Raw genomic sequence first — 15,758 nt, 5'->3', positions numbered from 1 at the left:
ACCATGACAGCACCTCAAGTTGGAGTCACCTCTAAGACTTCAGTAAACAGTTTGATTAAGTGTGGTCACATTTGGCAGCCTACAGACTGAAGAGGGGACTGTAAAGTGGGCTTGCAGTTGCATCTGTGGCCCTCAAATATCCCTGCCTTTAAACTCGCCACCAGGGGATATTAAATTGAGCCCGGTGTCTCTAATATTTTTGACTCGGTTAGGTCACTCGTTTTTCTTAACGTTTCCAGATATCTTAACAACTATGATCGATAGAGTGCAGGCCTGTCAATTTCAGTAAGGCATAGCAGAGACTGTTAGTTACCCCAATTGTTTCTGCTCGACCTTGGAAATGATTATTCTACAGCAGAAGGACATGAAATGTGCACTTCATTCATTCTCCAAACGCCGATTGTCTGAGACTTTTTAGAATATTGCCCGGGATTGATTTTTTTTTTCCCACACTCACATTCCTTTCGAGTTCTGGATCATTGCTGTGTGGCAATTTAGTTTCTTGTGCAAGCAAGAGAAATATCACGCAAGGATACTACTTTCTCTACTCGGCTGCTGTTATTATTCCAAGCAGCCTTTCAATGCAGACGTCTGTCCATGACCTTAACAAGTGAGTGCATTGGAAGCTGATCAATAGGATGCTGAGATGGGAGGAGCTGGAGCTCGTCAGGGCTCCCTGGAGGATGTTTAGCTCTTGGCTGTTGGCTCGTTGGGGAGTGAGCTTTGTATTTCAGCGGACTTGCCTTTATCCTAGGGCTGAGAAACGACCTATGCCCATTCCTGAATTCCGGTTCTCTCCTGTTAACTGCGGCAGAGAAGTTCGCCAGCAATTCTAAACTTTTTCCTTCACTCGACAGCACCATGGACAGCCCGGGCTTCGACAACCTGGATGCCGTCGGTTTCCTTCAGATTTGGCAACGCTTTGACGCTGATGGTAATTTTTTTTATCATATTCAGTGCTAAATGGGGAGACTTAAGTTCTTAACTGTATGTGGACACGATGCAAGAAACCTGCCTGGAAAATAAAACTGATTTTCCCTTTGTCATATTTCGGAAACTTTTGCGAAAATTGAAACATGAAATATTCAGTAGATCTGAAAGGACAAAACAAATTAAGTTACATGAAGCAGGTGGCCGTAGAGTACCAACGCAGAAATTGCTGGATAAGCTCAGCAAGTCTAAGCAGCGCCTGTGGAGAGAAATCAGTGTTAACTTTTCGAGTCTGGTCACCTTTATTCAGAACCGAAAGGGTATCGTACGCTTTGCCACGTTTCTTTATGTGGGTTTGATTGTCCCTAGGGTTGTCTCCTGTTCTCCACACAATGTTGGCGTAATCCTTCAGTTTTTTGGACTGCACGGATGAACAACTAATTTATTGCACGATTGCAGCCTGAGCTTTTAGCAATGAATCACTTCCGTAGTTTTCCTGTCTCTCTTGAACCAACATTGTTTCTATTTCCGACATAATTATTTGAACAGACCCCACCCTTGCATGAGGGATCTGGTTCTTTCTTTTTGGTATGTTTGTTATCTCTTAGCAGCTGCATCCGTTTGGTGCGTTCGATTTTTATTTTGTTAATGATTTAGCCCGGTCAAGTGAATGCTGCTGATGAGAGCTTCAGTAAAGAGTTTGTACAAGGGGCAAGAGTTAGAATTGATTTGGATTACTTAATCCATAATCACTGATTTCAATATTTGTTTCCTGTGGAGAGGTTACAGACATGGAGGTAATGGCCTAATGGGATTATCACTAGAATATTATTTCAGAAAGTCAGCCAATGTTCAGGGCATTCATTTTTTTAACCAAATTCAAATTCCCCTATTTGCAGGGTGTAATTCGAACAATTTGTGACTCCTCAGATACTGAAGTAGTCCTTACGCAAGTGCTGCAAGACTTGGATAATCTCCAGACTTGGGCTGACAAGTAGAAAGTAACATTTGCGCCACAAAAATGCTGGGCAATGCCCATCCCCAATAAAAGACAATATAACCATCACCCCTTGGCATTCAGTGGTGTTACCATCACTAAATCCCCCATTATCAACATCCTTGTGGTTACCATTGACTATAATCTCAAGTGGACACATGACATAAACACTGGTGACAAGAATGAGACAGAGACTAGAAACAGTTTTTTGGCAAGTAATTCACTACCTGACTCTCCAAAGCAACCTTCAGCAGTTCACCATCTAGAAGGCACAACAGAGGAGCATGATGGAATACCCCCCACTTGCCTGGATGGGTGCAGCTCCAACAACACTCAAAAGACTCACCATTCAGGACAAAGCAGCCCACTTGATTAGCACTCCCTCCACAAACATCCACTCCCAACACTCAGTAATAGCAGTGTATACTACCTACAAGATGCAGTGCAGAAATTCACTAAAATTTCTTAGACAATATCTTGCAAACCTATGAACACTTCTGTCTAGAAGTAGAAGGGCAGCAGATATATGGTCACCATATGGTCCCATCACCACTGCAAGTTGCTCTTGAAATCACTCACCATTCTGATTTGGAAATGTGTTGCCATTCCTTCACTGTCAGGGGGTCAAAATCCCAGAATTCCATTCCTAACTACATTGAGGATCAATTAACAGCAAGTGGACTGCAACAGTTGAAGAAGGCAGCTCACCATCACCTCAAGGGCGACTAGGGATGGACAATAAAGGCTGGCCAGACAGTGATGCTCACATCCCAACAATGAATTTTAAAAAGCTGCTAGTCAAGAATCATTCCAGTTTGCTTTGACTATTGTACTTTTTTTGCATTTTGGAGTGAATTGTGCCAGCCCAACATTGGTGCTGATCAGGGAAGTTTTCCTCATTTGGGAACCAAATGTATCAGCGCCACTGGGGAGCTACAGATTCCAAAGATACTGGCCAGAGCTGCTGAGTATTTACAACATTTTCTGTTTTATTTCAGATTTCCAGCATCTTCAGTTTTTTCTTTTTATGTTTATGTCAGTGCCATTATCGTGAAGTTCACTCAACCTGCATTCTGGAGTAAGGATGCTGCATCTATTGCATGCTTACTATTTCAGAATTGTGGAGCTGTAAAAGTTCTCATTTCAAATGTGCTCATCATTTTGTGAAGTAAAAGTGTTCTTTCAACCTTTCCTTGGTTTTTAAGAAGATGTGAACCTGTACTATTATAGTCAATAAAGAAATATTCTGTTTTAATTTTATGAATTCCTCACTCCTTTCAGAGAACATATAATATGGTGGGACCTGGTCTTTTGACAGTACTCACTGAGAGCAGTAGTTGCTTCACTGCAACATTCGTGCATTCTTTTGAAGCAGCAAGCTACCAAGCAAAATCATTGTATCGTTGAGGCTGACTAACATCTTAATACTGCAGCTCTTGAATAACTCTAGAGTTAAAAAGCTGTGGTGTAGTCACTATAAAAGCAAACCAGTCAGCCTTCCTAGCAGTTTCTGTTGTGTTTGCAGGAGTTGTATACCGAGAACCATTAAGAGAAAGTTTGAATACAGCGCTTGTTACATGTGAGTAATGAAGTCAACTTGCTGAAATCAACCTACCGTGAAATACCTCAGATTATGGCTAATCATGTTGGTTCCAGTACCGATTTGAGCCTGGTATGTGGGATTTTGGCACTGACAATTTTGTTTAATAAATTCAGTTCTGTTTACTGTGCTGTATTACATTCATGCTGTTTATTCAGTACCAAAAGATCTTCAGACAGGATTTCCAGAATGTTTTCATTTTTATTTTATTCAATACTTCAAATGATTTTATTGAAATGGTTGTGCTATTTGTTGAAATCTCTTCTAGATAATGGCTACATTGAAGGCAAAGAACTGGATGACTTTTTCCGTCACCTTATGAAGAAACTTGGTACTGAAGTGAGTACACATTCTACTTTAGCTTGTTAAATTGACCTCATTGTAAACATTTCCAAGGCAACAAATTTAGTTCCCTTCTGACAACTGCTTGCCAAATGCATGTATGCACTAATGGAAAAGACTTACATAAAAACAAAATACATAGCAACAAAGATAACAAGGTATAGAGCTGGATGAACACAGCAGGTGAAGCAGCATCAGAGGAGCAGGAAAGCTGACATTTCAGGCTAGACCCTTCTTCAGAAACCTACATTCAGAACATTGATACCACTACAACTCTACATAGCCACAAGGTCAGTTATGCCCGAAAATAACAATGTATTCTAAAGAAAGGTTATTGGGCCTGAAACATGAATGCCCATTTCTGTCCATGGACTCTGCCAGACCCACAGTTTTTCCAGCACTTTTTATTTTGTTTTTAATAACCAATGTATTGTTCAAATAAAAGCAAAAAAGTATCAATGCTATAATTCCAAAACAAACAGACAACATACGAGTTTTTTAAAAGGAGGACAAACATCATGAGGTTACGTTCTGAAGTTGTGTAATTCAATGTCAAATCCTAGACCTTTGAAAGTGTTGAAGCAGAAAATTGAGGTGGCATTCCCTGAGCTTCATTGGAACATTGCAGCAGGCCCAGGACAGAAAAGTTAGCACGGGAGCAAGGTGGGTTATTGAAATGGAAAACAGCTGGGAGTTCTGGATTATTGCTACAGACAGAATGGAGGTGTTCCACAAGGTGGTTTCTTCATCTGCTTTGGGCTTGCCAACATAGGAGTTAGCGTTATGAGCAGCAAATATGGTAGACTGAATAGAATGAAGTACAAGTAAAGTGCTTGTTCACCTGGAAGCTGAGTTTGGAGCCTTGGACAGTGAGGAAAGAGCTGGTGAAGGGAACAAAAATAAAGTAAAAGGACGGAAGGGAAGAATCAGAGATGACCCAGGTAAGATGAGAGAAGGATAGAAATTGGAAGCAAAATTGATTAATTTTCCACATTCAGAAGTATAGTGGAGACGACCAGAGAAAGTCTTGAATAAAGAATGTTCCACTCTCCATGTTTCACTTTTCTTTGAGCACTGTTATGAAGAAGGGTCACCCGATCTGAAAGGTAAACTCTGATTTCTCTCCACAGATGCCACCAGACCTGCTGAGCTTTCAGTAATTTCTGTTTTTGTTTCTGATTTACAGCATTTGCAGTTCTTTCGGTTTTTATTCCTCTACATTATCTGTTCCACTTGTTTCTGTCTCCACTGATGCTGCCAGATCTATTGATTTTCACTGAATATATTGTTCAAATTCTGTTTGCATTTGCAAAGACAGAAAATAGTTATCTGAAAAGATTGAATGAAGTTTTCATGGCATTCACTCTAAAGATTCAACAATCTGACCATTTCCATGAATAAACTATCTTTTTTTAAATCTGATTTGTTCTCGACTTCAAATTGTAATTGTCAAAATCTTGCGTTCAATAGTTCTATCACAGTTATTGTTTTCAGCAGGTTAACTTTCTGTACTGGGTGTTTTTTAAGCTTTTAATTTTGTACAGTTTTAATTTTGTTACTTTCAGCACTGAATATTATACAAAGTAGGATTCAATACACATGATACTGATGAAAACAGTAAGCAAACTGCAACTGTTTGAAAATGTGTAACAAAGAAATTACTGAAACACAGCAGATTAACTAGTCTTTATGATGAGAACTGACAGGTCATTATGTTAGGTTGATGCATTCTTGAGGACTGGAAAATAATAGAGACTAGCCCTTACAATCAAAAAAAGGCAGGCACAAACAGACAAATCAACAAGCAAACCACAAGGAAAAAATGAAGTATCTTTTGAATAACCAGTAACCTGAACACATTGTGAATCTGAGAGATCATCTTAGTCAAACAATAAGAGGTTCTGAGGAAGGGTCACTGGACCCAAAACATTCACTGTGATTTCTCCTCACAGATGCTGTCAGACCTGCTGAGCTTTTCTAGCAATTTTTGTTTTACTATAAGAAACAAAGAATAGCAAAATAGTTAGTGACCGTCAAACACGTGTGTACACAGCTCCTTCCCCCCACCCACCTCCAAACGAACGAACACACCAATCAAATAACTAGAACAACATATCAAATAATTTCAATCCAAGACAATGGGAACTGCAGATGCTGGAGAATCCGAGATTACAAAGTGTGAAGCTGGATGAACACAGCAGGCCAAGCAGCATCTCAGGAGCACAAAAGCTGACGTTTTGGGCCTGGACCCTTCATCAGAAAAGGGGGATGGGGAGAGGGTTCTGAAATAAATAGGGAGAGCGGGGAAGGCAGATCGAAGATGATAGAGGAGAAGATAGGTGGAGAGGAGACAGACAAGTTAAAGAGGCAGGTGTGGAGCCTGTAGAGGTGAGTATAGGTGGGGAGTTAGGGAGGGGATGGGTCAGTCCGGGGAGGATGGACGGGTCAAGGGGGCGGATTGAAGTTAATAGGTAGGAACTGGGGATGCGGCTTGAGGTGGGAGGAGGGGATAGGTGATAGGAAGAACAGGTTAGGGAGGCGGGGACAAGCTGGGCTGGTTTTGGGATGCAGTGGGGGGAGGGAAAATTTTGAAGCTTGTGAAATCCACATTGATACCATTGGGCTGCAGGGTTCCCAAGTGGAATATGAGTTACTGTTACTGCAACCTTCGGGTGGCGTCGTTGTGGCACTGCAGGAGGCCCATGATGGACATGTCATCTAAGGAATGCGAGGGGGAGTTGAAATGGTTCGTGACTGGGAGGTGCAGTTGTTTATTGCAAACCGAGTGTAAGTGTTCTGCAAGCGGTCCCCAAGCCTCTGCTTAGTTTCCCTGATGTAGAGGAAGCCACAACGTGTACAGCGGATGCAGTATATCACGTTGGCAGATATGCAGGTGAACATCTGCTTGATGTGGAAAGTCTTTTTGGGGTCTGAGATATGGGTGAGGGAGGAGATGTGTGGGCAGTGTAGCACTTTCTGCAGTTGCAGGGGAATGTGCCGAGTGTAGGGGGGTTGGACGGGAGTGTGGAGCGGACCCCACCTATATTCACCTCTACAGGCTCCATCCCCACCCTTTTAATTTGTCTGTCTCCTCTCCACCTATCTTCTCCTCCGTCCATCTTCGATCCACCTCCCCTTCTCTCCCTATTTATTTCAGAGCCATCTATCCATCCCCCTTCTCTGATGAAGAGCCAAGGCCCAAAATGTCAGCTTTTATGCTACTAAGATGCTGCTTGGCCTGCTGTGTTCATCCAGCTCCAAACTTTGTTATATCAAATAATTTATTCATTTTGTGAGCATTTGTTTTAATAAATTATTGTTTCAAGGTGGGCTTCATTCTGGTATAACAATATTCAGTAGCTATCAACGTCTGTTTAGTGCCAGCATTTTTGCCTCTTAGTCAAAGCGTTGTGGGTTCAAGCCCTACTGAAGTGGATAAGTGCATATTTTTAGCTACATGCCAGTGCAATTTTGAAGGATCACGACAATGTTAGCGGTGCCATGATTCAGATGAAATGTTAAGACAAGGTACTGTCTGCCCTCTCAGATGGTGTAAATGTTTTCTCCTGTCATATTCACTGTTGGTCCTTTAACCAGCAACACTATAGCAGTTTAGCTGGCCAGTTCTTTTCATTGATTTTGAGGAACCTTGCTGTGTGAATATTGGTTGCTTTATTTTCCGAGGTGACAGCAATGATCATACTTCTGAAGTAATTCACTGGTTGAGATGTGCTTTAAAGATGCTCTAAGATTGGGAATGGTACCATTTCAAATGCATGTCTCTCTCTGGATCATACACAAATAAAAGAACTAAATTAGACTATTTTTTAAAAGTCAACAATTATTACAAACAATTCAGAATTTTAAGTGAAGAAGTGAAGATTCTTCTTGATTGATTTATTGGACTGAAAGAAAACCTTGGAAGTAGATTCAGAAATGCAACAACAGTTCAGTGTAGCCATTCAGCCACAAGTGAAATGTTTGCAGATTGTACTTTGCCCAGATTTTCTGCATTATAAGGCATCTGATCGGAGTCAAATTTTCAGCATTGAGATAAAAGAAATTCCATTTGGCAAATGTATTCTGGCCTCTAGAAGATGAAAACTATATGAAGTTGGGTGCAATAAACTGTTCATCTGTCTCTTTTTGGTCACATTGAAAGTCAAAAAAGACATTTCAGGGGTTGAAGATTTGAAATTAGAACTTTCAGAAAGACATTGTTGTAGAAAGAACAAGGCTGTATTCTAAAATATTCTGCACAATTGCTACTGAGCCCTACTGAATTTGTCATATTATCAAGTTATTAGATCAAGCTTATGGCCTTTAGACAAAAAGCTTTTCTGTGTTGGAGAATAATCTGATTTAAAGAGGTAATGCTCATTCGGAATTGCTCTATTTGTCAGTGCATGGAACAAAAGTTTGACATTGATGAATGGATAGTGTAAAGAAAATTGTGTTTTCAGGAGATTTGGATTTAGTTAATGGACAGAGTGTTTGTTTTTTCTTCCAAGGTTTAATCCCTACTTCAACAATAAATATCAGGGTCACCTGTTGGAGAATTCCTAATTTGTCATTGGGAAAATGCTAGAATCTATTAGCATTAGAGTTAATAGCAAGAAATTTGGAAAGCATAATAAATCAGACAAAGTCAGCATAATTTCAGAGAAAAGCAGCCCCACATTTGACAAATTTAGTAGTGTTTTTGAGATGTAATGGGAAGATTGATAAAGGGGAATCAGTAAATGTTGTGTATTTGTATTTTGAAGAGGCATTTGATAAGGTGTATCAACTTGTGATCAATTTTGTGACTTGGATCAATATATGTTTAATATTGAATTGATACTGCCTGCATTGATTTGATCCACAGTATTAATGTCTAACATGTAAATGGAGGCTTCTAATTATCAATTTACATGAATTTCATACAACTACTTAAAAAATTGCCATTAATGAATAAGGAAATCCAAGAAGAAGCCATGGTTAATTTTCTATAGATCGCTTAGATCCTCGAGTCAGAGAGGAATTATCTAGACTGTTTTTCCTTTATTGGATGTTTCTTTATCTCACTAGCACATGGCAAAAAGGTGGGAGAATTTGGAGTGACATTGGGATGGGTGAAGGGTGTCTTATGTACAAAAAGAAGTGTCTTGTCATTGTGCACTGACCAATCAGGAGTTCGCACAACCAGAAGTGCTTCATTACAAATTTAGATGCAGTCAAACTCATCTTGGCATCTGAATTCCTAATACTGACCCCTGTTGTTTTCCATTCCTTCGCTATTGTTGGGTCAAAATTATGAAACTCGCATTCTAACAACACTGTGGTGTATCATTATCCCCATGGTCTGCAGCAGTTCAAGGAGGCAATTCAGCATCACCTTCGAGGACAAGCTTGATGGAACCAACTGTCTACGTTCTAGTCATTTTCTTCTTGTTTGAGTCAAATTCAGAGTCAAATGGCAGAGAGAGTTTATGGTGATTGAAGATGCATTACTTGGGAAACATTTTCAAATCTTGAATGATCCCTGCAGCTTTGAATATTCCCCCCCCCCCCCGGTTTAGTGAGTTTGTTAAATTACTTTGAGCTAATATCTTCAGTGAGAAAAGAGGGAGCAGAATTTCCAGACAAATAACACTTTGCCTGAAACCCCACAAAACAATGTCAAGGCTTACATTTTTGGTTCACTGCACTGAAGATGATAATAAACTGAAAGCAACTATTCAATATACACTAAGTCTATGAAAAATAAACTTTATTGCAGTTGTGGTAAAAGAAATGTGTACAAACCAGAGTACAACAATGTTAGCATATTTGTAGATATAAATATTTGTTTACATACATTCACAAATTAAAGGTTTTCGGCCGTCAGTATCTATCCTCTCATACTATTTGCAAGCAAAACTTCCCTTTTGAGTATATGGCTAGTTTCTGTTAGGCATACAGTTAAAAATGAAAGACAAGGCGTACCAGATGCTTTTCAATTTAACTACCACTGCTAATGTCAAATCTGGTTTGTGTCAATAGATCCACTGTGTTTCTTCCTTGTGATCAGCATATCTGTCTCAGGCCAAATTAAGTTAAATTATGTTATCTTGTGCAATTACATACTCAAAATTGACAGACTGTGTTTTCATGAAGGCTTAAAGTGGATTTTCCTCCCCAGTTGGCTCTTGCTTATCTCAGAAGGTGCAGGACTTTGTAAAAGAGTGATGTGCAGAAACTGGTTGCTAATAAACACATTGCCCAGTGGCGATTTCTTTTGTTTGTGTGCGCGTATAACTGAATGGACCGCTGCCATCATGATGAGGTACGGAAAGCCAGGCAATCACCTCTGTTTAACATCCCACTCAAAAGACAGAAACTCATGAAAATTCAGCATGAATTACCTGTGACATGCAAAAATCAAAATGTTAATACTTAAATAATTTGGTCACAAGCACAGTTGGATATAAAAGATCAGTTGCATTGTTGGAACAACGGATCTTTCTCCACAATTCTCTCATCCCTCAGCTAAAACTATCAAAAAATAAATTAATAGATCATTAATGTCACTACTTGTAGTACATTACTGTGTTCAAAATGACAGCCACTTTTGCCTTCGTAAAAACAGTGGCTATCATTCAAAAATAATTATTTACTTCTGAAACAACTAGGTGTACATAATAATTGTTACATCCTCCTCCTAATGTATTTAATGATATAGATTAGCTGCTCTTAACAATATATAAAAACACTTGCCTCCAGACATTACTTCATTCATAGCCCTTATTTTACTGGTCATGCAAGAAAATGATTGAAAGCATTTTAACATAAGAAGCTGCCATACCAATATTTTGAAACCTTCGATCTAATGAGGCACACCTTCAAGAAAAACATGACAAGTGCAAAGGGGCCAGTGCACTGGCTTTATACTTCCACCAGGGAACCAGCCCAAAGGCAGCACGAGTCTGAGATGCAACTGGAGCGGTGCAGTTCCAGTTTTGTGATCGGTACTTTCCAAGTATGCCATCCTCTTGGAGATGCTGAATTTTTAAATTTCCAATTCTGCAGAATGTAATATGCTCTTCTGTGGTGGTTCAGAGGGAAAGACCCAACGTTCTCTTACATGATCTCTGAGTCATGTTTGAAATGAACCCCAGCTGTCTGCTGTCAAGCTGTGATGTCATGTGAACGGACTTCAATGAAGCATGCATTTTTTTATAAGTGAGTTTAGCATGATTTTGAAATGCTCAAGGATAATTTTGTAACTAATGTTCAAAGCCATTAATTTTTTACCAATTCAAATGCGTGCCATGTTGTCAGGGAAGTCAAAACTTGCACAATTAGTATTTGATCACATGTAATGTAATCCAATCATTAACTGTGCAAGTAGATATCCAAGTTAATGTGCATGACTCCTAGCTTCAACCAACCAGAAACATTCATTGCAAGTTTGGATGCACCCAAACACACCTTGGCATCTGAATTCCTCATAATGGCCCCCCATTGTTTGCTGTTCCTTCGCCATCATTGGGTCAAAATCCTGGAATTCCTAGTCTAACAACACTGTAGCATAACAGTATCCCTATGGACCATAGCAGTTCAAGAAGGCAACTTACTACCACCTTCTCAAAGACAGTTATGGACGGGCAAATACAAAGGATAGGATATCCTTTATTGCCAGTGATACCCCCATCCTGCGAATCAGTTTTAAAATCTAACATGTAACTTCGTGTATGGAAGTCAAATTTATCAAAATTATTTGCTCGCAGTGCAGTATCCCAGCTAACATAATCAAGGTGCTAGACCTGTTGACAACTGTGCACCACACTACAGCAACAGTCTACGCTTTCAGGAGAAATGAGCACTTAATTTGATTTGACAAGCATCATGAGTAAGACATAATATGACTTCAAATTCCAATTCAATTATCCTGAAATCTGCTGTCACACTTGTATGCAGTATTGCTAAAAACAGAATTTCCTATTATATTAGCTGACATTAAAGTTGATCTCCCTCACTATATTAAGTTAGGGTGGTTCAATCTGCATGAATGGAAGGGAAGCGGCATATTTCAATCATTCTCTAACTGGAGGACCCGGGAGCAAATTTAAAAAAGGGAAGGTTTGGGACAATGGTAAGCATGAGTTTCAAAATAAATACAATTCCAGCCAATAAATTTATTATAAATGATTAATAACCAATTTATCAGAGTTCTATGAAGAATTACCATATACTGCGGAGAAAGGGTACCAATGGATGTACTGTAATTAAGTTTTCAATAGACATCTGGACAGGTGTCACATCAAAGATTATCATGGAAAATAAAAGCTTATGGTATAGGAGTTAATATGTTGATACGGTAAGAGGATTTTCTGGCTGACAGAAATAATAGTCAAAAAGGTATCAGCTTTTGGTTGGCATAGAATGAATGATGTGCCGTGGGGATTAGTGCTAGGCTTCAACCTTCTACAATAATATAAAAGAATTATATGAAGGGACCAATGGTATGGTAGCTAAATTAACTGATGACACAAGGTAAGTAAGTTAAGTTGTGAAGAGGACACAGGTAGCTACAAATAAATAGATAGGTTAAGTGAATGAGAAAAGATCTGGCATACAGACTATAATGTAAAAAATTGTGAAATTGTTCATTTTGGCAGGAAAAATAAAAATGTGTTCTGTCCACGTGAAAGAGTATAGAGTTTTAAGATAAAAAGAAATCTGCATGCCCTGGCACATGAATCATAAAAGGTAAACTATACAGGTACAGAAGGTAATCGGGAAAGCCAACAGAACGTTATTGTTAACAAAGTGTGGAGCTGGATGAACACAGCAGGTCAAGCAGCATCTTAGGAGCAGAAAAGCTGACGTTTCAGGCCTAGACCCTTCACTAGAAAAGGGGGGAGGGGGGGAGAGGGTTCTGAAATACATAGGCAGAGAGGGGGAGGCGGATCGAAGATGGATAGAGGAGAAGATAGGTGAAGAAGAGACAGACAAGTTAAAGGGGCGGGGGTGGAGCCAGTAGAGGTGAGTGTAGGTGGGGAGGTAAGGAGGAGATAGGTCAGTCTGGGGAGGACGGACAGGTCAAGGGGGTGGGATGAGGTTAGTAGTCTAAGGAATGCGAGGGGGAGTTGAAATGGCTCATGACTGGGAGGTGCAGTTGTTTATTGCGGACCGAACATAGGTGTTCTGCAAAGTGGTCCCCAAGGCTCTGCTTGGTTTCCCCAATGTAGAAGAGGCCGCAGCGAGTCTAGGGGATGCAGCATACCACATTGGCAGATGTGCAGGTGAACATCTGCTTGATGTGGAAAGTCTTTCTGGGGCATGGGATGGGGGTGAGGGAGGAGGGATGGGGGCAGGTGTAGCACTTTCTGCGGTTGCAGGGGAAAGTGCCGGGTGTGGTGGGGTTGGAGGGGAGTGTGGAGCGGACAAGGGAGTCATGGAGAGAGTGGTCCCTCTGGAAAGCAGACAAGGGTGGCGAGGGAAAAATGTGTTTGGTGGTGGGGTCGGATTGCAGATGGCGGAAGTGTTGGAGGATGATGCATGGATCTGGAGGTTGGTAGGGTGGTACATGAGGATGAGGGGGATTCTTTTTTGGTTCTTATTGTGGGGACGGGATGTGAGGGATGAGTTGCGGGAAGTGCAGGAGTCACAGTCGAGGTCGTTCTTGATCACGGCGGGGTGGGGGGGTGATGTTGCGGTCCTTGAAAAATGAGGACATCTGAGCTGTGCAGGAGTGGAATGCCTTATCCTGGGAGCAGATGCAGCGGAGGCGAAAGAATTGGGAATAGGGAATGGCATTTTTGCAGGAAGGTGGGTGGGAGGAGATGTATTCTAGGTAGCAGTGGGAGGTGTTAGAGATAGTCCAGGTGAACTTGAGGTTGGGGTGGAAGGTGTTGGTGAAGTGGTTGAACTGTTTGAGCTCCTTGTGGGAGCACGAGGCGGCGCCAATACAGCCATCAATGTAACGGAGGAAGAGGTAGGGTTTGGGGCCTGTGTAGGTGCAGAAGAGGGATTGTTCCATGTAACCTACAAAGAGGCAGGCATAGCTTGGGCCCATGCAGGTACCCATGGCCACCCCCTTTGTCTGTAGGAAGTGGGAGGAATCAAAAGAGAAGTTGTTGAGGGTGAGGGCGAGTTCAGCTTGGCGGACGAGCGTGTCAGTGGAGGGGGACTGGTCGGGCCTGCGGGACAGGAAGAAGTGGAGGGCCTTTAGGCTATCTGCATGGGGAATGCAGGTGTATAGGGACTGGACGTTCATGGTGACAATGAGGTGTTGGGGTGTGAGGAATTGGATGTTCTGCAGAAGGTGGAGGATGTGGGTTGTGCCACGGACGTAGGTAGGGAGGTCCTGGACCAAGGGGGAGAAAATGGAGTCCAGATAGGAGGAGATGAGTTTGGTGGGGCAGGAGCAGGCAGAGACAGTGGGTCCAAGATGGTGAGGGACGTGTTAGAGATAGTCCAGGTGAGCTTCAGGTTCAGGTGGAAGGTTTTGGTGAAGTGGTTGAACTGTGGGTCGACCAGGGCAGGCAGGTTTGTGGATTTTGGGAAGGAGATAGAAGCGGGCAGTGCGGGGTTGGGGAACAATGAGGTTGGAGGCTGTGGGTGGGAGGTCACCTGAGGTGATGAGGTTGTGGATGGTTTGGGAGATGATGACTTGGTGCTTAGGGTGGGGTCATGATCCAGGGGGCAGCGTTTTGTTTACTGTGAGGGAAATTGCATGCAAAAATAGTGAGGTTACATTGTCATACACGGTATTGGGGCGACCACATCAGGAGTACCATGGACAGTATTTCATTATTTATTTTAATGAAGGAGAAGGTTTACTAAACTAACATTTGGGATGGGTGGATCATGAGGGGACTTGACCAGTCGATGTGGAAAGGATATTTCCTCTTGCAGAAGATCCTAGAATGAAGAATCAATGTTTAATGAATGAGAATTTAAGACAGAGGTAAGAATTATTTATCTAGTAGAGTGTTGTGCATCTTTAGAATGATACTCCTCAAAAGGCATTGGAAGCAAAGTTTTTGCTGAAGTAGATAGATTATTGATAAGCAAATTGATTATAGGTTGTTGGGTGTAAGTGGAAATGTGGAATCATCAAATCAACCATGATCTTAATAAACAATGAGGAGACTCATCATTTGGGGAATATTTTGTCCTGTTTGGTCAGTTGGAGATCTCATAGCAAGCCCACTGTCTCTACACCAGACATGTACACTTGCACTTTCCAATAGACAGCAGCTAAAGAGAACTTGAAGGATTTGTACCTTCTCCATAGCTGAGGAATATTGAGGCCAACTGCAGTGTTTACTTTGCAACCTTGATCATGATCAGATAACTCAGCACAGATTCATGTCTGCTGTCTCCTACTCATGTTCTTAATTTATACGCTGATATGTTTGTACATCTGTGCTATGTCTGCTGACTGTTTAGTCAGTTTAAGTGCTGCCACTTCATTGTTTAATGTTAAGTATCTATATACACAGTTCTGTGTGTATAAATATAAGCACAGTGGCTCAATGGTTTGCACTGCTGCCTCACAGAGCCAGGGCCCGGGGTTTCCTTCCATCCTCAGGGGACTGCCTGCATTGAGTTTGCACATTCTCTCTATGTCTGCATGGGTTTCTGCTGGGCAGTCCGGTTTGGCCATGCTAAATTGCCCATAGTATCCAGGGATGTGAGGGTTAGATGGATTAGCCGTGGGGAATGTAGGTTTACAGGAATAGGGTAGGGGTGGGGGTGATTCTGGATAGAATACTCTTTAGAGGGTCGGTTTGGACTCAATGGGCCTAATGACCTGCTTCCACACTAGGAAATCTAACTGGGCTATTTTCCTTGATGTTATTGAGCAATGAAAAAATGATTGCAATGCAGCTTAACATTTAACCAACTTTGATCCCA

At 41.4% G+C, this 15,758-nt stretch overlaps 1 protein-coding gene across 2 annotated transcripts in view; it reads left to right on the top strand.

Moving 5' to 3' along the window:
- The first annotated feature begins 625 nt into the window (after nt 1-625).
- scgn (secretagogin, EF-hand calcium binding protein) overlaps nt 626-15,758 on the top strand; it is a 63,208-nt gene continuing 48,075 nt past the window's right edge. Inside the window, exons 1-2 of one of the 2 annotated variants that reach the window (XM_048559428.2) lie at nt 626-934; nt 3,796-3,866. In XM_048559428.2, the coding sequence (XP_048415385.1) occupies nt 862-934; nt 3,796-3,866 (144 nt within the window). In that variant the 5' untranslated portion in view covers nt 626-861. The remainder of the gene's footprint in view (nt 935-3,795; nt 3,867-15,758) is intronic. The other variant, XM_048559420.2, reaches the window with a different exon arrangement.

Source organism: Stegostoma tigrinum, chromosome 2 (genome assembly GCF_030684315.1).
Source record: "Stegostoma tigrinum isolate sSteTig4 chromosome 2, sSteTig4.hap1, whole genome shotgun sequence".
NCBI lineage: Eukaryota > Metazoa > Chordata > Chondrichthyes > Orectolobiformes > Stegostomatidae > Stegostoma > Stegostoma tigrinum.
The sequence above is the reverse complement of the archived record's forward strand: the minus strand, read 5'-3'. Positions and strand labels throughout refer to the sequence as shown.